At 49.1% G+C, this 18,289-nt stretch overlaps 6 protein-coding genes across 6 annotated transcripts; 3 read left to right on the forward strand and 3 right to left on the reverse strand.

The window, feature by feature from the left end:
• Positions 1–2,235: 2,235 nt before the first annotated feature.
• On the forward strand, positions 2,236–4,637 carry N7482_008443 (CAZyme family GH18; the record flags this gene model as incomplete). Its single annotated transcript, XM_056690567.1, has 6 exons — positions 2,236–2,891; positions 2,958–3,598; positions 3,652–3,683; positions 3,937–4,271; positions 4,326–4,402; positions 4,465–4,637. The coding sequence occupies 6 exons, from the start codon at positions 2,236–2,238 to the stop codon at positions 4,635–4,637; spliced, it is 1,914 nt and encodes a 637-aa protein (XP_056540332.1).
• A 48-nt stretch (positions 4,638–4,685) lies between these two features.
• On the reverse strand, positions 4,686–5,908 carry N7482_008444 (uncharacterized protein; the record flags this gene model as incomplete). The annotated part of the gene is made up of 4 exons (XM_056690568.1): positions 4,686–4,869; positions 4,930–5,456; positions 5,537–5,562; positions 5,659–5,908. 4 exons carry the CDS (start codon positions 5,906–5,908, stop codon positions 4,686–4,688), a joined length of 987 nt encoding a protein of 328 aa, XP_056540333.1.
• Positions 5,909–6,838: 930 nt separating this feature from the next.
• On the reverse strand, positions 6,839–7,323 carry N7482_008445 (uncharacterized protein; the record flags this gene model as incomplete). Its single annotated transcript, XM_056690569.1, has 2 exons — positions 6,839–7,049; positions 7,133–7,323. 2 exons carry the CDS (start codon positions 7,321–7,323, stop codon positions 6,839–6,841), a joined length of 402 nt encoding a protein of 133 aa, XP_056540334.1.
• Positions 7,324–8,114: 791 nt separating this feature from the next.
• On the forward strand, positions 8,115–10,040 carry N7482_008446 (uncharacterized protein; the record flags this gene model as incomplete). The annotated part of the gene is made up of 5 exons (XM_056690570.1): positions 8,115–8,337; positions 8,388–8,560; positions 8,638–8,871; positions 8,928–9,150; positions 9,211–10,040. 5 exons carry the CDS (start codon positions 8,115–8,117, stop codon positions 10,038–10,040), a joined length of 1,683 nt encoding a protein of 560 aa, XP_056540335.1.
• Positions 10,041–12,064: 2,024 nt separating this feature from the next.
• On the reverse strand, positions 12,065–13,067 carry N7482_008447 (60S ribosomal protein uL13; the record flags this gene model as incomplete). Its single annotated transcript, XM_056690571.1, has 4 exons — positions 12,065–12,203; positions 12,284–12,596; positions 12,758–12,893; positions 13,047–13,067. The coding sequence occupies 4 exons, from the start codon at positions 13,065–13,067 to the stop codon at positions 12,065–12,067; spliced, it is 609 nt and encodes a 202-aa protein (XP_056540336.1).
• Positions 13,068–15,897: 2,830 nt separating this feature from the next.
• N7482_008448 (uncharacterized protein) lies at positions 15,898–16,527 on the forward strand (the record flags this gene model as incomplete). Its single annotated transcript, XM_056690572.1, has 1 exon — positions 15,898–16,527. The coding sequence occupies one exon, from the start codon at positions 15,898–15,900 to the stop codon at positions 16,525–16,527; it is 630 nt and encodes a 209-aa protein (XP_056540337.1).
• Between the last annotated feature and the right edge of the window lie 1,762 nt (positions 16,528–18,289).

Genomic DNA, 18,289 nt, shown 5'->3' on the forward strand with positions numbered 1-18,289 from the left:
AGCTATACGAAATACCCTTCTCTACCCTCTAGGCGCGCGCGAAAGGCCAGGCCTTACGCGTCGACAAGCGCCTATCTAGCCATAAATTGACCTAATTAGAAGAGGACTCGCTTGCCGAATAGATACTCTCTATAGATTTACGCGGAGTAGCGCCTAGGCCCTCTATAGTGCGCGAAATAGCTAATATTCTATTAGCTACGCGTAGTAGCGACCCTCCGGCTATAGTAGGTAAAAATTAGCTATTATCCTTTATAAAACGATACACTGAGCTTCGTTTAACCTTCTTACGTCGCTACGATTATAAACGTACCTAAAACGAAGACCTAAAATCACTACGAGAGTAGTTCGCGACCGTCTAACGTATTATCGATAAGAAAGGTATCTAACCGGGGGATATCTATAACTTTAACGAGACCGGCTTCGCTATAGGTCTTATATCTATATAGAGGGTAATTATAAGGGCTAAATACTACGGTCGGCGAGCCGTTTTATAACCGGGTAATCGTAAATAGGTTACTGCTATCGAAGCAGTAAGCGCTAATAGCTTTTCGCTACCGCTATACGTTATATTTAAGGCTAAAAACTTCATAATCTCTTAGTTTAATAAAGAGCTTAGGCTTCTAAAAGACTAGCGTATCGAGGTCTCGCTAAACGGCTAGATAACCGATAAAATTAGCCTTCGTTAGCTATAAGAGCTCTTTATTCCGGCGATTTTAACACGCTCGACTAGGGCGTAGCGGCTATTAATTCTTAATAGCTACGGTAGCTATCTTATACCTTAATTCGACCGAATCTACGCTAAAAACAATATAATTCCACTTTATATACCGCCGTACTCTTCGTATCTCTTATAACCGCTTAACGTTAGGTATTTTACACCGTTAAAATATATATATAGCCGTTATATAAGCGATCTAGTGCGTTAGTCGCAGAATATCATCGACAAATTCGACTTCCTTAGGAACTACCCCGAGGCGCGTAAGGAGGCATTTCAAACATATATTATTTAAAACGCCTTCGCAGCTACTGGTCTTATTCTAATAGATCCCGATCGGGTACTTTCGAAGCTCAATATCTCACTCCGGACGCCGTCACTACTACCTAGCCAGCTAACCGATATTAACAGCAATAACACTCCAAAACCACTAAGAACTATCGATTAAGTAAATTCGGCAGCTTTAATATTAAAGGAATATCTAAGAAATCGGTCAAATAGCCCTCCAAGCCTATTAAAACACCTTATAGATTAATTTATGTAAGGCTATTATAAAGAGATATATAAGAACGCGCGTATCGTACATAAAATTACCTACCTACGCAAGACCGAAGAGAGAATACGCTAGAAAACTACACGTTTAAAACGACAGATAGTTCATAACGGAGGCCTAACAGTTAAAGAGGGTCAACAGCTAGTTCAATAGCTAACACAGCCAGTTAAAGCCGAGAGGGTCGTATCGTATAAGCAGGCCGATGAGGCTATTCAACCAGCTCAGCCAGCAACCAGGGCACCACCGAGGTGTACTGGGTGTTTCCAAATTAGGCATAGATATAACCATTGTAAAAACCGCTAGATATAGTGAAATTGATACGTTTTGGTTGATATATATTGATTCAAAAATTTCTAATAGGGGGGTTGACCAGGACGGGCGGGTGACCAGGTCGGCCGGGAATTACGTTACCGTAAATTCAGAACATGTATGGTATTGTTATGTAATTTTCGCCAATGTTATATGATTAAAAATAAAACTTGATCAAATAAAAATGGACGCCAATCTGAGATTATCAAAAGCTAGGGGAACTCAACATCATGTACAGGTCACTTTGGTATTGATGTCAACAAGACTGTTTATCTCAAATCGATCCTTTGAATTACTGTCTGTTTAAAGTAGAGAAAAACTTGACTGAAAACGTCTTTCACAGCTGCAGCTGGTCAATTCATTCACTGGAGTTCGGGTAACTGCTTTAGATGATCACTTACAGTAATATAATCTGCAATTCCCGCGGATTCTTTGTTATTTCCATTAATTACTCAAGACAATAGTCGATCATCTCATAAAAGTTGGAGCAGTTCAAGGTCTTCTCCCCGAATTTCCCGAAAACACAAGCTTTCAGAAAAATCCATGTTTTCTCTCCGGTACCCTGCCCCTTGAGTATGACCAATCTCACAAGCTTTTGCATTGGGAAAATAACTGCGGTGGTGTCGACAAGACCCTTGATCTGGATGCATACTTTCATATGGGTCTAGATGCGCAGTATGCATACTACTTTGAAGGTGCTATCCTGCCAACCCCAAAGCTGATTGCTGCATATGGATACTTCTCAGTCGAGCCCGAGGCCGAAGTTCTGCTGACCCTTCGGGGAGAAGCATCATTCCAGAGTACTTCTGGGGAGATTGAGATCATCAGTGGGATCACTTTCCCCGGAATGTCCATCAAGGGTCTGATCAGTATTGGACCAGCTCTAGATCTGACTGGGTCCATGGATACTTCGTTGACTGTTTCCGGCGAGCTCAACGCTGGTGTTGTGGTCAGTTGGCCAAAGGCAGAGGTCTATTTCCCTCAGGATTCAGATGGAGAAGCCGCTAGCATTGCTCCTGGAAAACTTTCCGACACTGATGGCGATGATGAGCCTGATACTTTCTCTGTCACACCTCGACTAGATGCTTCCGTTTCCGCGAGCGGAACATTAGCTCTAGGCCTGACACCCAAAGTGAAATTCGGTATCTCTGTCCTAGGTGGCAAACTTATGGACGGCTATGTGACAGCAGGCGTGTCAAATACTGTCAGCCTTGGTGTCAGTGCTACGGCGTCCACAGGATTGCAAGGGTCAGCGGCAGAGTTCTGCTATTGGGCCGACTACCTTTACTCTCTATTTCTTCAAGCAGATGTTTCGTGAGCTCACCTTTACTCTAAGAGCTATTATATTTTTCTTTTCTCTTACTGACCGGCTGTTAATAGGTTTATTGACGGATTGGCTTATTGGGGTAGCACGTACGATGTTGCTTCACCCACTGATCCTATTACGCTGATAGACAAAACATATATCTCCTACTCGTCGGATGATGACACCGTCAGCAAGCGAAGCGATACATCTGATAGGCTGGTGAAGGCAATTGACAGTGACAAGGGCCTTTTCGATGCCTACTTCAGATGCTGCAACAATCAGACAGACGAGTTGGAGGGCTATTGCGATTCGACCCTAGATTCCACAAAACGAGCCACCACAATATGCCATGAGCCCCCTGCCTTGTTCTACAATTGCGCATTTTTCCAGGATACTAATGTTGCTAACAACAACGAACAAACGATGAAAAGTACACCCTCTGTGAACTTCATTGGTATTTGCAAGAATATCAAGAACTATTTGCAGGCGCATAGCTTGGATGCAAACACGGGATCGAATTGGAAGCTACTTACATATATCAGAGGAAGTCAATCAAAGAACCGAGGTGATGCTTGTGGTGACATGACAAAGGAGTGCTCCGAAAAGAAACAAAGCCTGTGGGCACAGGCTGTCCAAAAAGCTGCAGAGACAAGTTACAAAGCAGCACAGGCTATGAACGGCTTTGTCGAAAGTATCTCATGTGACGAGTTCCCATGTAAGTGATTTCTCAATGACGATAGCCCTTCTCCTACTGACAATTAAATACAGTCAACGCCTGTGAAGAAGGAGGTACTGGAGCGGTAAGCTAATGTTCCCTCTTCTCTGATATTTCCTCGTTCTGCTGAAGCTAATCTATTATCATCGTGCTCATCACAGGAAGTTGCATGTGTACCAGATCCCCAGCAGATGTATCAGGGTAGTATCAATGGCCTCCTTTCTCGGGTCTATAATATTGTATGTTTCTCCCCTTCGCTTTTAGTAACCACAAAATTTCCTGCTTTCTGGGATATTATAGAAAGGAAACTCAAAGTGCTAACTTTCATATCTCTTTAGACCGAGAAAAAATTGTGGACAAACCAGGACACATTGGGCGCCAACAATTACCGGAAATACACCATCACACTCATGAATTATTGGTCAGACCGCAATTCCATCCCTCCATATGGTGGCTCGTTGGATAGCAGTGCATCGAAGAACCCGAGCACAAATGCCGGAACAGGTCTCCTTTTTGTTCTTGGGGGACTTAATTTGAATGGCAATCCGGATCTCCAGATCGGCGCAACGTCTGGCAAAGCGCAGAACAATGCCGTGTGTGCTTATGCGGGCAAAAAGAAATTGTCGGGCTCAACCGTTATATCGGATCAGCCTGATGCCATGGGCGTATACAAGTATGTCCAAGGTAAAGTAAAAAAGAGCACATATCTCCAGACACAGGCGTGCAGGGTCACCTTCGCCCCAGCCAAGGTCATCGCACAAAGAGGACTTGATCCCCGCGATGCCAATAACTGGGAAATTCAAAGTGAGTTTATACAGAAAGTCCTCACGTGTTAGAAGAAAACGATTACTAAGTATCTTCAACAGGCGTAACAGTTGATGAAGACGGTGAAGACCTCGGTAGTTACTATTACGATGCGGAGAAAATAAGCCAACACGATGACTCCTGGGAGGAAGTGGAAGACAGAAAAGGCTCATACAGCATCCGTCGTCGTCGTCATTTGCAACAGCATCAACATGGTCGCCATGCAAGCTACTAGTAAGCATGCATCTGACATTTATGTACATCACGTCAGTAGAACATTGAATCAGTCAAGTTCAAATTCCGAGCTAAATATATCAAACCCTTCTGCCAGTCCGTCTCCTTCTGCCTCTGCTTCCAAGTAGCCTGGGGCTATTTCATTCAACGTCTCTTCTACCTCTTCATCTTCCGCACCTAGATCCTCTGACTCAGTCAGTAAAATCTCTAGAAGCGGTTTTTTCATGTCAAACCTATCACAGAAATTATTGTTAACTCATATCACTTATAGCCACCCGGGTTTTTCAACTTACGCTTCATTGTCGAAATAAATCCTCTCGTCCACTGGGTCCTGCCCTGCTCCTCCATATGGCTCTAAAAGGACTTCCAATCGCTTGCCTAGACCTAGTATAAGCTCCGAGAGAGAGAAGAAATTCAAGGCACGCATGCGGTAGCCTTCATAAGGCACGCCATTCACATAGGAAAGAACAAGAAGTACCAAGCCGGTATTCAGCGCATAATCGTCCACAATGATTGGAGGGGGATGCAAGGAATCATAGACTGCCTCCCCAACATTGTTAAAGGCTACGATGTCGAAATTAGCAGTCTCCAGACCCTGGTACCGCTTGATATTATCAAGAGTAATAGAATCGTTCTCCTTTGGCGTGATTGTATATGTATCTTCCGCGACGTAACCATTCATCCGATTGTAATCATAGAATAGTAACTGAATCTTCAACCAAAGCGCCCAGTTAGTTGATAGTCTTGGGGCATCTGCAGTAAGGCACAGCTCCCAAGGGGCAACCTTTGGATGATAGCAGCAGCCGTAACTAGAGAGTTCCTACAATAGGTCAAAAAACAGATTCCTCCCGACAACATCGGGAACCGATTATCAAAGAACAAAAAGAATAGAAATCTTACCTCCTGCGAAAACCGGTCCCCTTGGTCTGCGGCCTTGTTTGTATATGACTGTTCTATATTAGCTTCTATATCCAAAGATATATATAGTTACAGTTTTATATAGAGTAACTCATAAAACATACATCTCGGAAATTCAATCAGGGATCGACGTTGTTGACCCTTGGAGTCATCCGTTTCATCGTCGCTCGAGACCCAATTTTCCCGAACAAAGCGATACCAGCCCTTCGCCAGAGGAGGGAAATCGTAGGCCTCGAGAGTAAAGTTCTCTGTTGGAGACTTGATGAAAGAAGGGATGCCACCTGGCCAGAACTTGGCTTCTGTCGTCAAGGTTGGATCCCTAAGACTACGCTGAAGAATTCCAGGCGTAGCCATCGTGGCTGATGGTAACAGTGATGATGATGATGATTGATACTTCCATCGTTCTGGGCCGTATTCTGAACAAATGAACAATCCGATGAACCCTTTTCTTGGTTCAAATGCCAGGTAAATGTACCCAAGTTGAAGTCAGGCAAAGAAGCTTGGAAGCAATAGCACTTGAGAGAAAGAAAAGGTAGAGCGGAACCTTGGAATTCCCCTTGGACCCCTCGGTAGTGGCACGTTGAGCTTAGCGTGGAAACTGTATTACCACACGTGGGTCCTCTTCCAAGATTTACAGTGGCGTTGCATTAGTATTTGCACTATGGTACTTCCCGCATACACCGCCTTCTTTTATTAATCATACCTTCCTTTATTGATAAGAAACCTGCACTCCTCCCCCTTTATTCTCTATCCTCTACCTAGTATCGCCTTATAATATAGAGCTTAGGGAATTTGATGGGAAAGCTAGTACCCTATTAATTGGGAACTTCCTACGGGAATTGATATGGAGGAACTTGAACGGCAGAAAAAACTAGTGGGTCCCTTGGCATGCCAAGGTACTACAGTGCAAATACTAATGCAATCTGACTGTGTACGTACCAGATTTCCTATGCTAGGTCTTGGCTTGCCCCTTTCATCTTCGTGCTTAGTCCCTCGCCACTTTTGCTCACTGAGTAAAAATGAGCATGCTCCTGAGCGGTCTGAGCAGATCAATGAGCTTACATAATGCTCACTGCTCTGCTAGTTAACTAACTGTTCCTGAAAAGCTTTCTTCTTCAGCACGCCTAGAAGATAGAGCTTTATCGGTTCTCTGCCCAAATATAGCCATCGAAAGTCTATCGACATGTAAGAATATAACTAATGAGGATCAGGGTGCCTATAAACGAAACCTACACTGCGGATAATAAGAGTCCTATTCGACGCTCTTGGACGGCGCATGGAATCTCAAGCTTGGCTTCCAGCACTTCGAGAAATCGTCTTCTTGCCCTGGCTCTTGTTCCGGATTGCGAGGTTCCTCGCCTCAACTTCAATTTCGTTCACGCTCTGAGTGAGCTTGATATAGCCTTCGTCATCCAGCTCAAAGAGTGCCTCTTTTACCCACACACTCGACAAGTGATGCTTTCGTGGAATCGGGTTGAATAAGCGATTGGGATTTCTTGAAGACGATCAAGCAAAGCCTGGTGAAGTGTAGGGCTTAAAACTCCTATCTTGAGGGCCACAAGCAGTCTCTGAGAATACATGACGTTCTGGCTAGGTCGCGGGTCGAAGCGCCAGCTAGTCGAATTGGGCTCATTTATCAGATGATAGAGGTAGCCCGAAGTCGTAGACTGGTGTAGGTAGAGGCCCCAATGAAATGTGTAACTCTTGTCGCCGCTGTCAGACAGAAGAATATAAAGGCCGTTGATTTCAAAGGTGAACTGTGTCGACATTTGTGAGGTTTATAGTGATATTGTCTTACAATGTTAGAAGTGATGGGCTGAATGGAAGGATAGAGGGATTGAGCGCAGGCACAAAGCGACCTTATATGTGCGTGTCTGGCTTAGCCACCTGCCTGTCAATGGTGACGATGCTCGTTTTACATATAGCGCTTAGCCTGAGTAGTTCATTGGGTCTAATCTAATCTTCAATGTGTATCATATTGCAGATGAGGTCCCAGAGCGTTAAATGGGACGGCGAGAAGAGTACTGCGCCTCCACGACTTGAAATGATTGGCTATTATCCTAATAATCACCCTGAAGTGGCTAAATCTAGGAACAGCATGTTACGAATCCTGCAACCGCCAGCTGCTTGAGAGTCGCAGATTACCATCGGTGACGGGGCACCGAGAGCCAACCAAGTTACCAGCAGCCGTGCATTAGCCCCTCTCCGTAGTCGCTACCGCTTCCCGAAGGCTCTACCGTCAGACGACGGGCGACACAACTGTGACAGGAGCAGCGTCAATAACGGCCCACAAAATAGAGACTTGGCAACCACCTATCATTTCTAGACTTATAATTGAAGAAAGGTGCCAGTATTAAAGAAAGACGCAAGTCACCAAGGGGCGCTGAGGGACTAAGTTCGTCCTAAGTTTGTCCAAGAGATTCTGCCAGCGGATGCCTCATTAGGTGTAGTACTCGCACGTGACCTTTTCCAACCCCCATCCCATGGTAGGACCGTCCAAAGGCACGCAGAAGTACGTTAGACATTGCGATCTAGACACACTCTTCGCCCATCGGCAAGAATGGAGCCACTACTGGGAAGGTATCATGCGACTATCCGACTAATCGAATCCACCCGGCTCACACCAGCCGAGCACTCGATCTGGAGAGCCTTTCTGGACGAGGCTGTCAATCCGGAATATGCTTCTCAGTATATATGGGAAAGGGTCCACGATCGTTCCGGTCGTCCTCCCAAGCAAATCTTGCAAGAATTAAAACTCGACTGGAAGCGAGTTGTCACTAAGTGTCAGTCGAAACGGAGCGTGCTCCTGAGGCTCCGCTAACTACCAAATCAGTGGCCAAGCGAGACAAAGTCTCGTCCGAAGCACAAACTCTGGTCGAAGCTCGTGACGATTCGCACTGCTTCATGCTGGATCAGAAGCCATCGGACCCGAGCATATCCGTTCGTTTCGATCATGCCTGGGTGATCCCGCCGAGCCTTTTCGATGATAGTGACATGGATCCGCAGGTGGGTTTCTATTAGGCATGTTTACGCTTAGATTAAAGAATAGAAATCTAACCAAAATTACGTCGTGCTACTGCTAGGGTCCTCTTTATGCCCTTCTGCAAGCCTTCTTGACCCCTGCCAAGATATCCGAGCTTCAGACCCTTCTGCAGACGGACACATTGGAATCTCGGCTGAGAAACGTATTCCTACTCTCCCCTAGCATTCATTCAGCTTTTCGAAATGGACATATCCAAATCTTTCCCCCAACTGATACTGTCGACCCGTGGAATGATGCCACAGAGGCCAGAATCAAAACGGCGAGTAAAGTTTATGTCTGTACCTTGATCTTGGCTTAGACCACAAGTACTTCGGACTGACTTAGTACTAGTATTTCGTCTCCAGACTGTGGCCCGAGCCTTGTGGTTTGCTTTTCCTCAGTGATGGTAGTCTATGGGACCGGACAACGCAGATGTTCATCATGGAGACCCAAGACGCCAATCTACCTCTTCCAGATCCATTCTTGTTCCGAATACACCACCGTATTGCAGCCTCCTTGCATCTATTCCATGTTGAAGAACGAATTGCCGAGGGCTGGCCCTCACCCCCCTTGTGTACGGAACACTGATTCCCTGCATATGGGACTATAAGGCTGATTTAGTCACTTTGGATAGTCCACTTGAGTGCAACGACACAGAAGACATTACGCTCCCTTTGGCATCTCGTGCCCAGGTTCATACGTGTCCAGTGCTACCGCGTGCTCTTGAAACTAGGCAGCCGTCTCTACCCGCGGTCTTTCACCGGCCTCGTGCACCGGCTGCCGTTCGGACTGTATGCGAAAGAATGTGTTCGCTCTTCTCGTAACGAAGCTGAGGCATTGCGGCTGGTGGAACAGTATACTTTGATTCCAGCGCCCCTTTGGGTGGATTATTACCAGGGGACGCATCCCGTTCTCATTATGACGGCCCTGCCCGGACAAACGCTGGAGGCGGTCTTTCACCGACTCTCATACTCGGAGCGCGAGCAGCTGTCGAAAGTCTTGAAGATGGTTTTGTCACAGCTGCGATGTATTCCGAACCAGACCTCGTACGTCTTTGGTAACAGTCATGGCGGCCCACTGACGGATCATCGTTTTCCCTCCGGCACATGTGGTCCGTTCCACCTGATCTCTGAATTCCATGCCTTCCTCGTCCACAGCTACGTGCGCACGGAGACAAAGGACAAGATCGCGGCCGTCCACACCAGTCAGTACCGGTCTGTTTTCACCCATGCGGACCTGCACCCTAGCAATATTCTTATTGATCGCGGGCGCCTGTCTGGAATTGTGGACTGGGAATGCGCCGGCTTCTATCCTGAGTACTGGGAGTTTACAAAGCTTATGTATGGTGCAGATCGATTCCCGGAAATTCAACACATCATTCGGGATGCATTTACGGAGGATAACTATGAGGGAGAGCTAGAGGCCGAGAGACTCCTCTGGTATGACACGCCATTTGGTATATAAGATGTTAATTGTTGAGGAATCAGTGTTGTTCTATCGCTGATGACTTCTGCAAAACATTGCCATGACTGCACGTCCGAATATTACACAGGAGGGTGAATTTTACAATGTTCTTGTCTCAGATAAGGTAGTTCCCGTGAAGGATATACTATACTTTTCCGTTTAGGGCTTATCCCAACCGCTAATCTCCAATTCATCTCATTCAGGCTGCCTACTAGGCGTATCCCCTGGCATCTATATTCTCCTCTCTCAACAAACTGATATCGCCACCTAGAATCTTCATGGAATTGAAAATTCAAAGCAATAAGGAGGGGAATAAAGCAAAGCTAAGTGGGTGGTCATAAGAGGGAATATAGTTGTTCTTTATACCTGAGCTTCTACGCACAAGCATCTCTAGATAAGTAACCAAAAAGGCCTTTGCGCCGGCGCCACCGCTTGATAGATCAAACCTACGCCTTCCATATTTGAGTCATCTAGTTCTAACTCGTATTTTTGAAGGGGGGGCGGAATTAGAGGATAGAGCACCTTTAGAAATGAAGGTATAATTAGGGCTATCAAAAAGTAGTTCATAAAATACAGTAAATGGTATTGTGGGGCCGAATGCTCCTTTGGGTATAGACTAAGCGTGTACTGAGCAGCTTAGTGAGCCTAAGCATAGACTAAATTTTACTTAGCGAGCCTGACTCTGAGCGCCCTCATAAAAGCGGCGGAACCTAAAAGGAAAGCCCCACCGGTCAAAGAAAATCCGGTACGTAAAGCCACCAAGGTATTGCACTTTTTGCCTCAACTGTAAGTGTAACCTCACCACGTTAAGCTATAACGGGTTTATTTTACATTTACCGTTATCTAGAGTGGTCTCCCCTATGGCAACATCCATACAGGGAGGACGGACGTGCTGGGCCGTAAAGCTTCGAGAAGGATTTTCCAGACATCCAGTGCAGCTCCAGTGCAAACACTATATAGTACTTGTAGACATGCTTCACTCCAGCCTTGGAATGAATATAAGAATGCTTGAGTCCAATCAACGGTAAAGCGAAATACAAATCTTGGTGTAAAACTATGCCTGGCACGAGCATGCACTATGAGGCTAACAGCGCATGAGCCTTGTAGGAGCCTAATCGGGTGCGGTGACAGTTGTTATATTGATCTTATCTAGGAGCGATACCTAGCATGGAGTTCTGGGTATTGGTAGGTAGTTGGGTACTGGGTCTTGATCTTGATCTTGACCTCGACGTTGCTCCAAATATATAGTGCACCGAACAAAGATATTTTTTCTGCGAGACAAAGGTAATAAACGGCGAAGACACGATGTGATTATTTAGTTATGAAAAACCCAATACGATTGAATAACCACCTGGAATTATTGCAGACGCCGTGATGGTGTCATTAGGGTTATTAGGGCTTTAGTGCATATAATCCGGATTGAACATTTGTGGAGCAGGGTTTCGGTTGTGGTTCCTACTCCAGACAATTCAGTCGTTCATCGATAACCTTCAGATAAGGTCAAGTTGATAACGAGAGGGAGATCGCATAGGATGATAAGCAGATGGTCTAGGTAGAGATAGTTGAGAATAGATGAACTACCACGGGGAGCCAGTCCAGCCGTGTCGACAATACGAGGAAGACGACTAGGAAGATACGCGCAAGGTAGAAAAATAAACCTGCATCGTCATAAGATCATGTTGAACTCTTGAAAATTGTTTTGGATTAAAACCGCCACGGCGCGAGACAACAGCCAGCTATTTTGAAACAACCTTTCATCCCGCTACTCCGTTTTTTCTGCTTTTGAGAATTTCCGAAGAAACCCAGTAAGGCCCCACCAGATCACCTTCCTCCATCCATGTCCGTCACAACCCAGTCAAGAGCAGTGGTATTCATGAAAAAGAAGTCAAGACAACACAGGCGGGGGTCCAGGCCCAATAGAAAGGTCGATCTCGGCTTGCCGTTCAAGTTCGCTGAAACAAAACCGTTCGCGATCCCAACCCGGATCCGTCACTCACAACAACCGGCCGCTCTTTATCAGGTATCTAGTAGCCAAGCTGGGCGAGCTGGCTCTTGGTCTTGCTGTCCACATTCGCACCCTGCTCCGCCTTGGCAAGGTTACGGCGAGCGGCCTTCTTGCGCTCGTAGTAGGCCTTGCTCTTAACCTTCCGACGCTCCTCAAGTCTGCAAAGCAATGTGTTAGTATGATCCTGATTAAAGCAGAAAAGACGACTTTAGATTGAAAGTGGTGGAGTGTAACGTACCGGGAAACGACATCCTGGTACTTCCAGCCAACCTCGTGGCTGAGACGGCCGACGGTGCAGTACTTGCGGCCGGGGCGCAGGCGCAGGACACGGAGAGCCTGGGGAACGACAACGCGCTTCTTCTTGTCGTAGGGAGGGGGGACACCCTCGAAGACCTTCAGGCGCTCCATGGCGGCGGCACCGCGGGCAGTCTTGTGGGGAATCATGCCGCGGACAGCCTTGTAGAAGATGCGGGAAGGAGCGCGGAAGTGGAAGGGACCACCGCGAGTGGGGTTGAAACGGGTAGCCTTGCGGAGGTAGGCGTGGTACTTCACTGTAGGTCGACAAAAGGTTCCAAGTCAGCGTCGGTTGCGCCACATAGTCGACGTGGGTTTTGCCCAGATTGGCGTCGCAACAACTGTCCTCCTTTTGTTCCGTCGCAAATATTTCGAACACCACAGAAAAGAGAAAGAATCGGGATAGGGTTGAACGTACGCTTCGCGCGGAAGAACTCGCCGGAGATGTTCAGGGCCTCACATCTCACAACGACGATCTTCTGGCCGTTGAGCAGCTGCTTGGCAACAGTGCTGGCCAGGCGACCAAGGAGGTGTCCCTTGCCGTCAATGACGACCTATATTCCAGAAGCATTCAGTCAGCGATCACGGTTTTTCTGGTTGTTGCACGCCAAAGGTGAAGTTGTTGAAGATTGGAGATGAGGTTTGAGACGAGGCGAGCGAGATCGATGGGCACAGCAGGAAAAGCGTGGGAAGGTCAGGGAACGCACCACTGGTTCGAAAGAGGACATCCTGCTCTGTCACCTTTGTGGATAGAAAGGTTGGATGGTTGTCGGCGGTTGTTGTCGTTGGAGTCAAGTTCAACGCACACAACGAAGTCGGATGGATCGCAGGCGAAGGGGGTTAAGCGAGCCCCGAGTGCACTGCTGTGTGTGGATTAGTGGGAGAGGGCCGCAGCCCTAAGACCAACCAATCATGGGAGCCTGATGTCACGTGCTTTAGACCCAAGACCCGCCTGGCGCCGAAATTGCTGCTTATGTCAGATTTGTGGTTCCCCCAATTCTGGTGCCATCTCATCAGCTCCTTCTAGGGCATGCCGTTAGGGCTGCCAGTGGCAATGTTCTAGAAAGCCTTTTGATAAGCTAAGGGACGGGCGTGGGTGTACGGGAGAAGTAGTTCTGTTTGAGCGAATATGACAAGAGGTACACTCAGGTCCCTCGATATCATGCTATTGACCAACTTCTTTTCATACTGCCTGTCTCTAATTTTCAACATTTCACACCGAAAATCAACATCTGAGGCGGACTCAATGCAGTAAATGTCCCGATCTTGAGGTTGATCAAAGTCTGGGTCTGATGACTAATCTATACCATGGACTGCGAAGGCACCGCTTTTGATCAGATAATTAACCCCCTAATGCTACGATAATAAGTCACCGGTAACAAGTCAATCATATGCTATGTGTTCACTCGCGGGTTAGGGTCTTACCGGGCACTCTAAATGGCCAGATATATGTGGCATCAACCGCGAACCCACTCAGCCGACAGCCCACCTGGAACGGCCAGACTTAGACTGAGCCTTTGTGTCGGAGAACGTCACTCATACCTCATCGGACCATTCCGGGGGAGATTTAGGTAGTCAAGATCAAAACATATTACTCTCAGCAAAACATTATCAGCCTTGATACCTAGAGGTGTGCTTAGAACCAAAAACCGGCCTAAATTCACCGTCCACATGAATCCCTCCCATGAACTTGGCGAATGCATTCAGCCTAGATTTATACGCCCAATGTGGAGCGCACGACTGCCTTATTCATCTTACCTCATACCAGAAAAGGTGCATTTCGAGTCTAGAATAATCTTAGCAAAGTGACAATCTATGTCCTGCAGGGTCACGTCGCTCGGTCAATCGGAGATGCCGTCTTTCGCGCTCGGTAGTAGGCATCACTAACACTCCCAGGATAAGATGAGATTTTGTGGTTCCCTTGGGCTTCAGTCATTGAGGGTTAGTTGCTTTGGTACTGGAATTGCTAAGCAGCCCTGATATTGTGTCGCAGGTGTTCTCCACACTACAGTGCCTACCTGGTTCCTTGACGGCGAGCAGACACTCTTATCTTGAAGGTATGCACACCCGCTCTCAACTCGGTGGACGACATATGGCATCCGGCGACCCTTAGTATGGATGCCATAGAAGCCAGCATATCTACTGAGGCGAGCGCAAATGGTATTCGTACTCAAGGCTGGCGCCCTTGGTCATTTCCACCCAGCACAGCAAAAGCTGGGAGGTCACACTTCTAGGCTACTAGAAATGCATGCAAGGTACAGACTATTCCCATGAACTCCGGCTCAAACACCCACGATAGTGCATGAACATGGTCACGGAGCCCGGAGCCTCGTTTGTACTGCTTCAATGTCAACACCAGAGCCGCGAGTATCCGCACCACCCGAGTGGACAAGCCGAACAGTGTCACCAAAACATTTGGGCTTCCATACTCCCATTTCCAAGGGTACTGGGGCTGACAACATGAGCACAGTGCCGCTGCGATCTGGGTGTCGACAGTTGTTATTGTGAGGCATACGCCACCACGATTGTCCCTGTGAATGGCCTCACTGGGGCAAGAAACTGGCAGTGCATTCGTCGGGTACAGCGCGCTTCATTGAACCCCAAGCCGCATTAGACTGCTGGTAGCAGGTTACGGCCATGTGCATGTAAACGGGGCTGGAGAGAACTCGTAGATGGTCCGCGGGGATCGAGGCTGAGCCACATGTTAAACCCATCAATATTCTCGTGGGGATACCCTGCTGACCGCAGGCAGCAGGAAGCAGCAGACCATCGGAAAGAGCAGAGCGTTAGGACAGCTAAGGAGCTCTCATGCTGGGGTCCAGAGAAAAAGTGACACAGTCAAGCACAGTTCCAGCATCGCGCGAGCTAGCTGTTAGTTACGCCTGGACAGGGCAGTCATTGAACTCGGCTTCAGCTCGTGTTCATTGGCGTCCTCATCATCGAGCCTGGGTAATCACGAAGCCCTATCTCTCTCTTGCAATCACCGAGAAGGGCGACCTGCATCGCCAATGTCCTGGCGACCAGCCGGCCGCACCAGGGAGGCAAACGATTCCGGCGATAATAGTGGACGTAGAGCTTTGCATCTAGTAGGGCGGGACTATGCATCGTAAACCAGTGCCTGGGGGTGCATCTGACCCCCGAGCCTTTGGCGTCGCCCTCCTTCCCATCTAGGCAGATCCGGCCGTAGGCGGCTGAGCCCTTCTCGAAGCAGCCTTATCCCGACAGAAAATCTTGATGCGCACACGGCACCTGTAAGCAGGGCTGTCGTGCATTTGGTGGCTGGGGAAATTCGATCTAGTGCATTTTCCAGTGCTATGCACGAAGGACCCCAGGAGCTTTGGCCCTCTGCAAGCCGATGGTTGGCCGCTTTGATGCATACCTGCTCTGGGGATTAGCCGGCGGGGGAGCGGCGTGTCGAGCGATGCTGTCAGACTCTTAAGGCTTACATCAGTTAGGAACTGAAGTACTCGGTAGGTCTACCTGCGCATATTCTCTCGCCGGAGGCCATGCAGCTTGGCTCGAGGCTGCGAGGCTGCAAGACTGCCATCGGATGGGCTGATGGACCCGGGCGATGCTCCGGGCGGCGCTGATCGGCCTGCGAATCCAAGGAGCCCTATCTCGACACTGCTGCAAGCGCAAGACCCGTATATCGAAAACATGTCCACCACATACGCTAGATCGTATGGCGGACTATCGCCCATTCCTCTCCCCCTTCTCCGAACCAGAAACGAAAGCCCCGCCCCACAAGCCGCAACCCTCTGCTGGAGCGTTGCGCATCTGACAGATCGCCCCCACCACAACCCCAGCGGCGTTTCGCAGACACTGTGCAAGCGATATCACACACCACCATCACATCTCCCCTCCGCCATCAGTCATCTGCACCGCAAATCTAAACTCAAATCGCCCTGCCGGTCTCGAACCCATCCATTAATTCCGCCCATCACCCTATCACCCGAAGCGCTTGCACCCGCGCTCCTAGTGGCCACCCGCACACAAGGACGGCAAACCCACAAAGCCGCTGCGCCAACCACGCGCTGCCCCGCCCACCCTTGCCTGACACCGGTGACCTTTGAGCTGCAACGCCGATCATCTAGAGGTGCAGGGGGTGGTTTCTTCAGCAGGTTGATCGGCTTGCCTGGAGGGGTGGGGTGGGGTACGAGCACACCTGCCTCCCGAGAGCTGGGATGATAGCCGTCGGCCGATGGGAGGGCGGTGTCTGGGGTTTCAGAACGGTGCAGGGAGTGGTTGGTAGTTTGTGCTCAGGGGTTTGAATTTTTGAATGAAATGGGAAACACGGCCATGACGCAGGGGCAGTTGCATAGCTGGTTTGATTTGGGTTGGTTCGGTTGGGCCTGGCCGGGCCGGGCTTGACTTCTTTGCGCGTGCTTTTCGCGTGTCCGGAGTGAACCGCGGCCGTGTATGTTCCAGCTTCCTCCCGGGATCGCACTGCGGGGTGTTCTCTGTGCAACTGTGCATCCTGATTGCGCTGCCAAGGTCCAATGGTGGATTCACCGAAGTGGTTCGGGTTGCTTGGCCGGATCGCACCGTCGCGGGGGTTGCAGGGGCGCGGGGGACCAGCCCATGCCGGTCCAGGATGAGCTCAAGCTTCCGGATGCTACGGAGTCCCCTGGGTTGTTTGCCCAACGGATGGGGTATTGGAACCCTGTGTTTCGGGAAAGGATGCCTTTGTGCTACTTGGGTGGTGATCCTGGTGGGATCGGAGGATACTGATTCTGATTCTGATTCTGATTCGGGCAAGGTGATGGGAAGCCATTGGATAGGCGGGCCTTGGTTTTGCTTCCGAGTCGAATTTGTGAGCCCTGCGGAGACTCCTCATCTATTGAACGAATAGATGAGTGGGGTGAATGGATGCAGAGCCCATCACACTCTTTATTCCGACCATCAAATGACCCCTTTTGCCATGGGTGGCCGGGAACCCGTTCTCAGACACGTGCTTCTTCGATATCCATGCCCGCTCGACGAGCCCGTTATCTGCTCTCAGATGCCAATCTACGGAGACCAAACATAGCCGCCTCGGCCCTAGGCTGGGATGAATCCAGCTGATGGGTTCGCCGGCTATCTCTGGCCATGCGGACCGCAGCACTGGATCCAGATGACTGCACCGCTAGACCTGCAACTGCGATCCCGGCGTCGGGGCACCGTGGCCTGTCTTTCGTTGATTTCGTTGATGGTATTCGGGAGGGAAGGCGGGGTGACCCTACGGTGTAGTTGATGTACAGCGGAGCGACACGTTGGATCATGGGTCCTGGTGGGACCGGAACTCGCGAGGCAATGCGATTGGCTGGGGGCGGGCTAAAAACACTGACCAGGACCAGCGGCCCCAAGAGCTAACTCACTAGTCGTGAGTTATTTCGTCTCCAGATGACTTGGCCGATCGACTTAATCAGGTCGAGCGAAAGGGCCGGGGATCGACCATGCGAAAGAGCAATCGAGCAGGTCCTCGGTAGCGTATATTTGGCCCGGGATGGACCCGTCCATACCGTACCGGAGAGACCAAGCTGCGAGTTCAGCCGCGGGAGATCGAGCATCATCTTCATGCGACACGAAAAACGGACCTGTATCAAAATCGGCGACTCTATTTCCATGACTTCTTCAGGCAGGGCGAACGATCAGCCGAATAAGGCGGACGGCAGATTCAGGTGTCCACCGAACCCACGAGGGACCGGTGGGGCGCTCAGCCACCATTACCGTACCTGGTACGCAGAACTCCGTACCAGGCACAAAGTACTGTACTGTATGTACTGACTCAACAGTCTATTTTGTCTTGATTCCCGGGAGAGTCACCATGGACTGTATCGACCGAGCGGCACGGCCCCAGGTTGAGGTGGGGCCGGCCAAAAAAGAAAGGGCGAGGCGAAGAGGCAAAAGCCGCGCTATGCGGGGGATTCCATGGGCTGCCTTCGACTCCCGGCACTTGGTGGGGAAGAGG

The sequence above is a fragment of the Penicillium canariense genome (assembly GCF_028826845.1).
Source record: "Penicillium canariense strain IBT 26290 chromosome Unknown utg000006l_segment0_segment0, whole genome shotgun sequence".
In the NCBI taxonomy this organism is placed as follows: domain Eukaryota; kingdom Fungi; phylum Ascomycota; class Eurotiomycetes; order Eurotiales; family Aspergillaceae; genus Penicillium; species Penicillium canariense.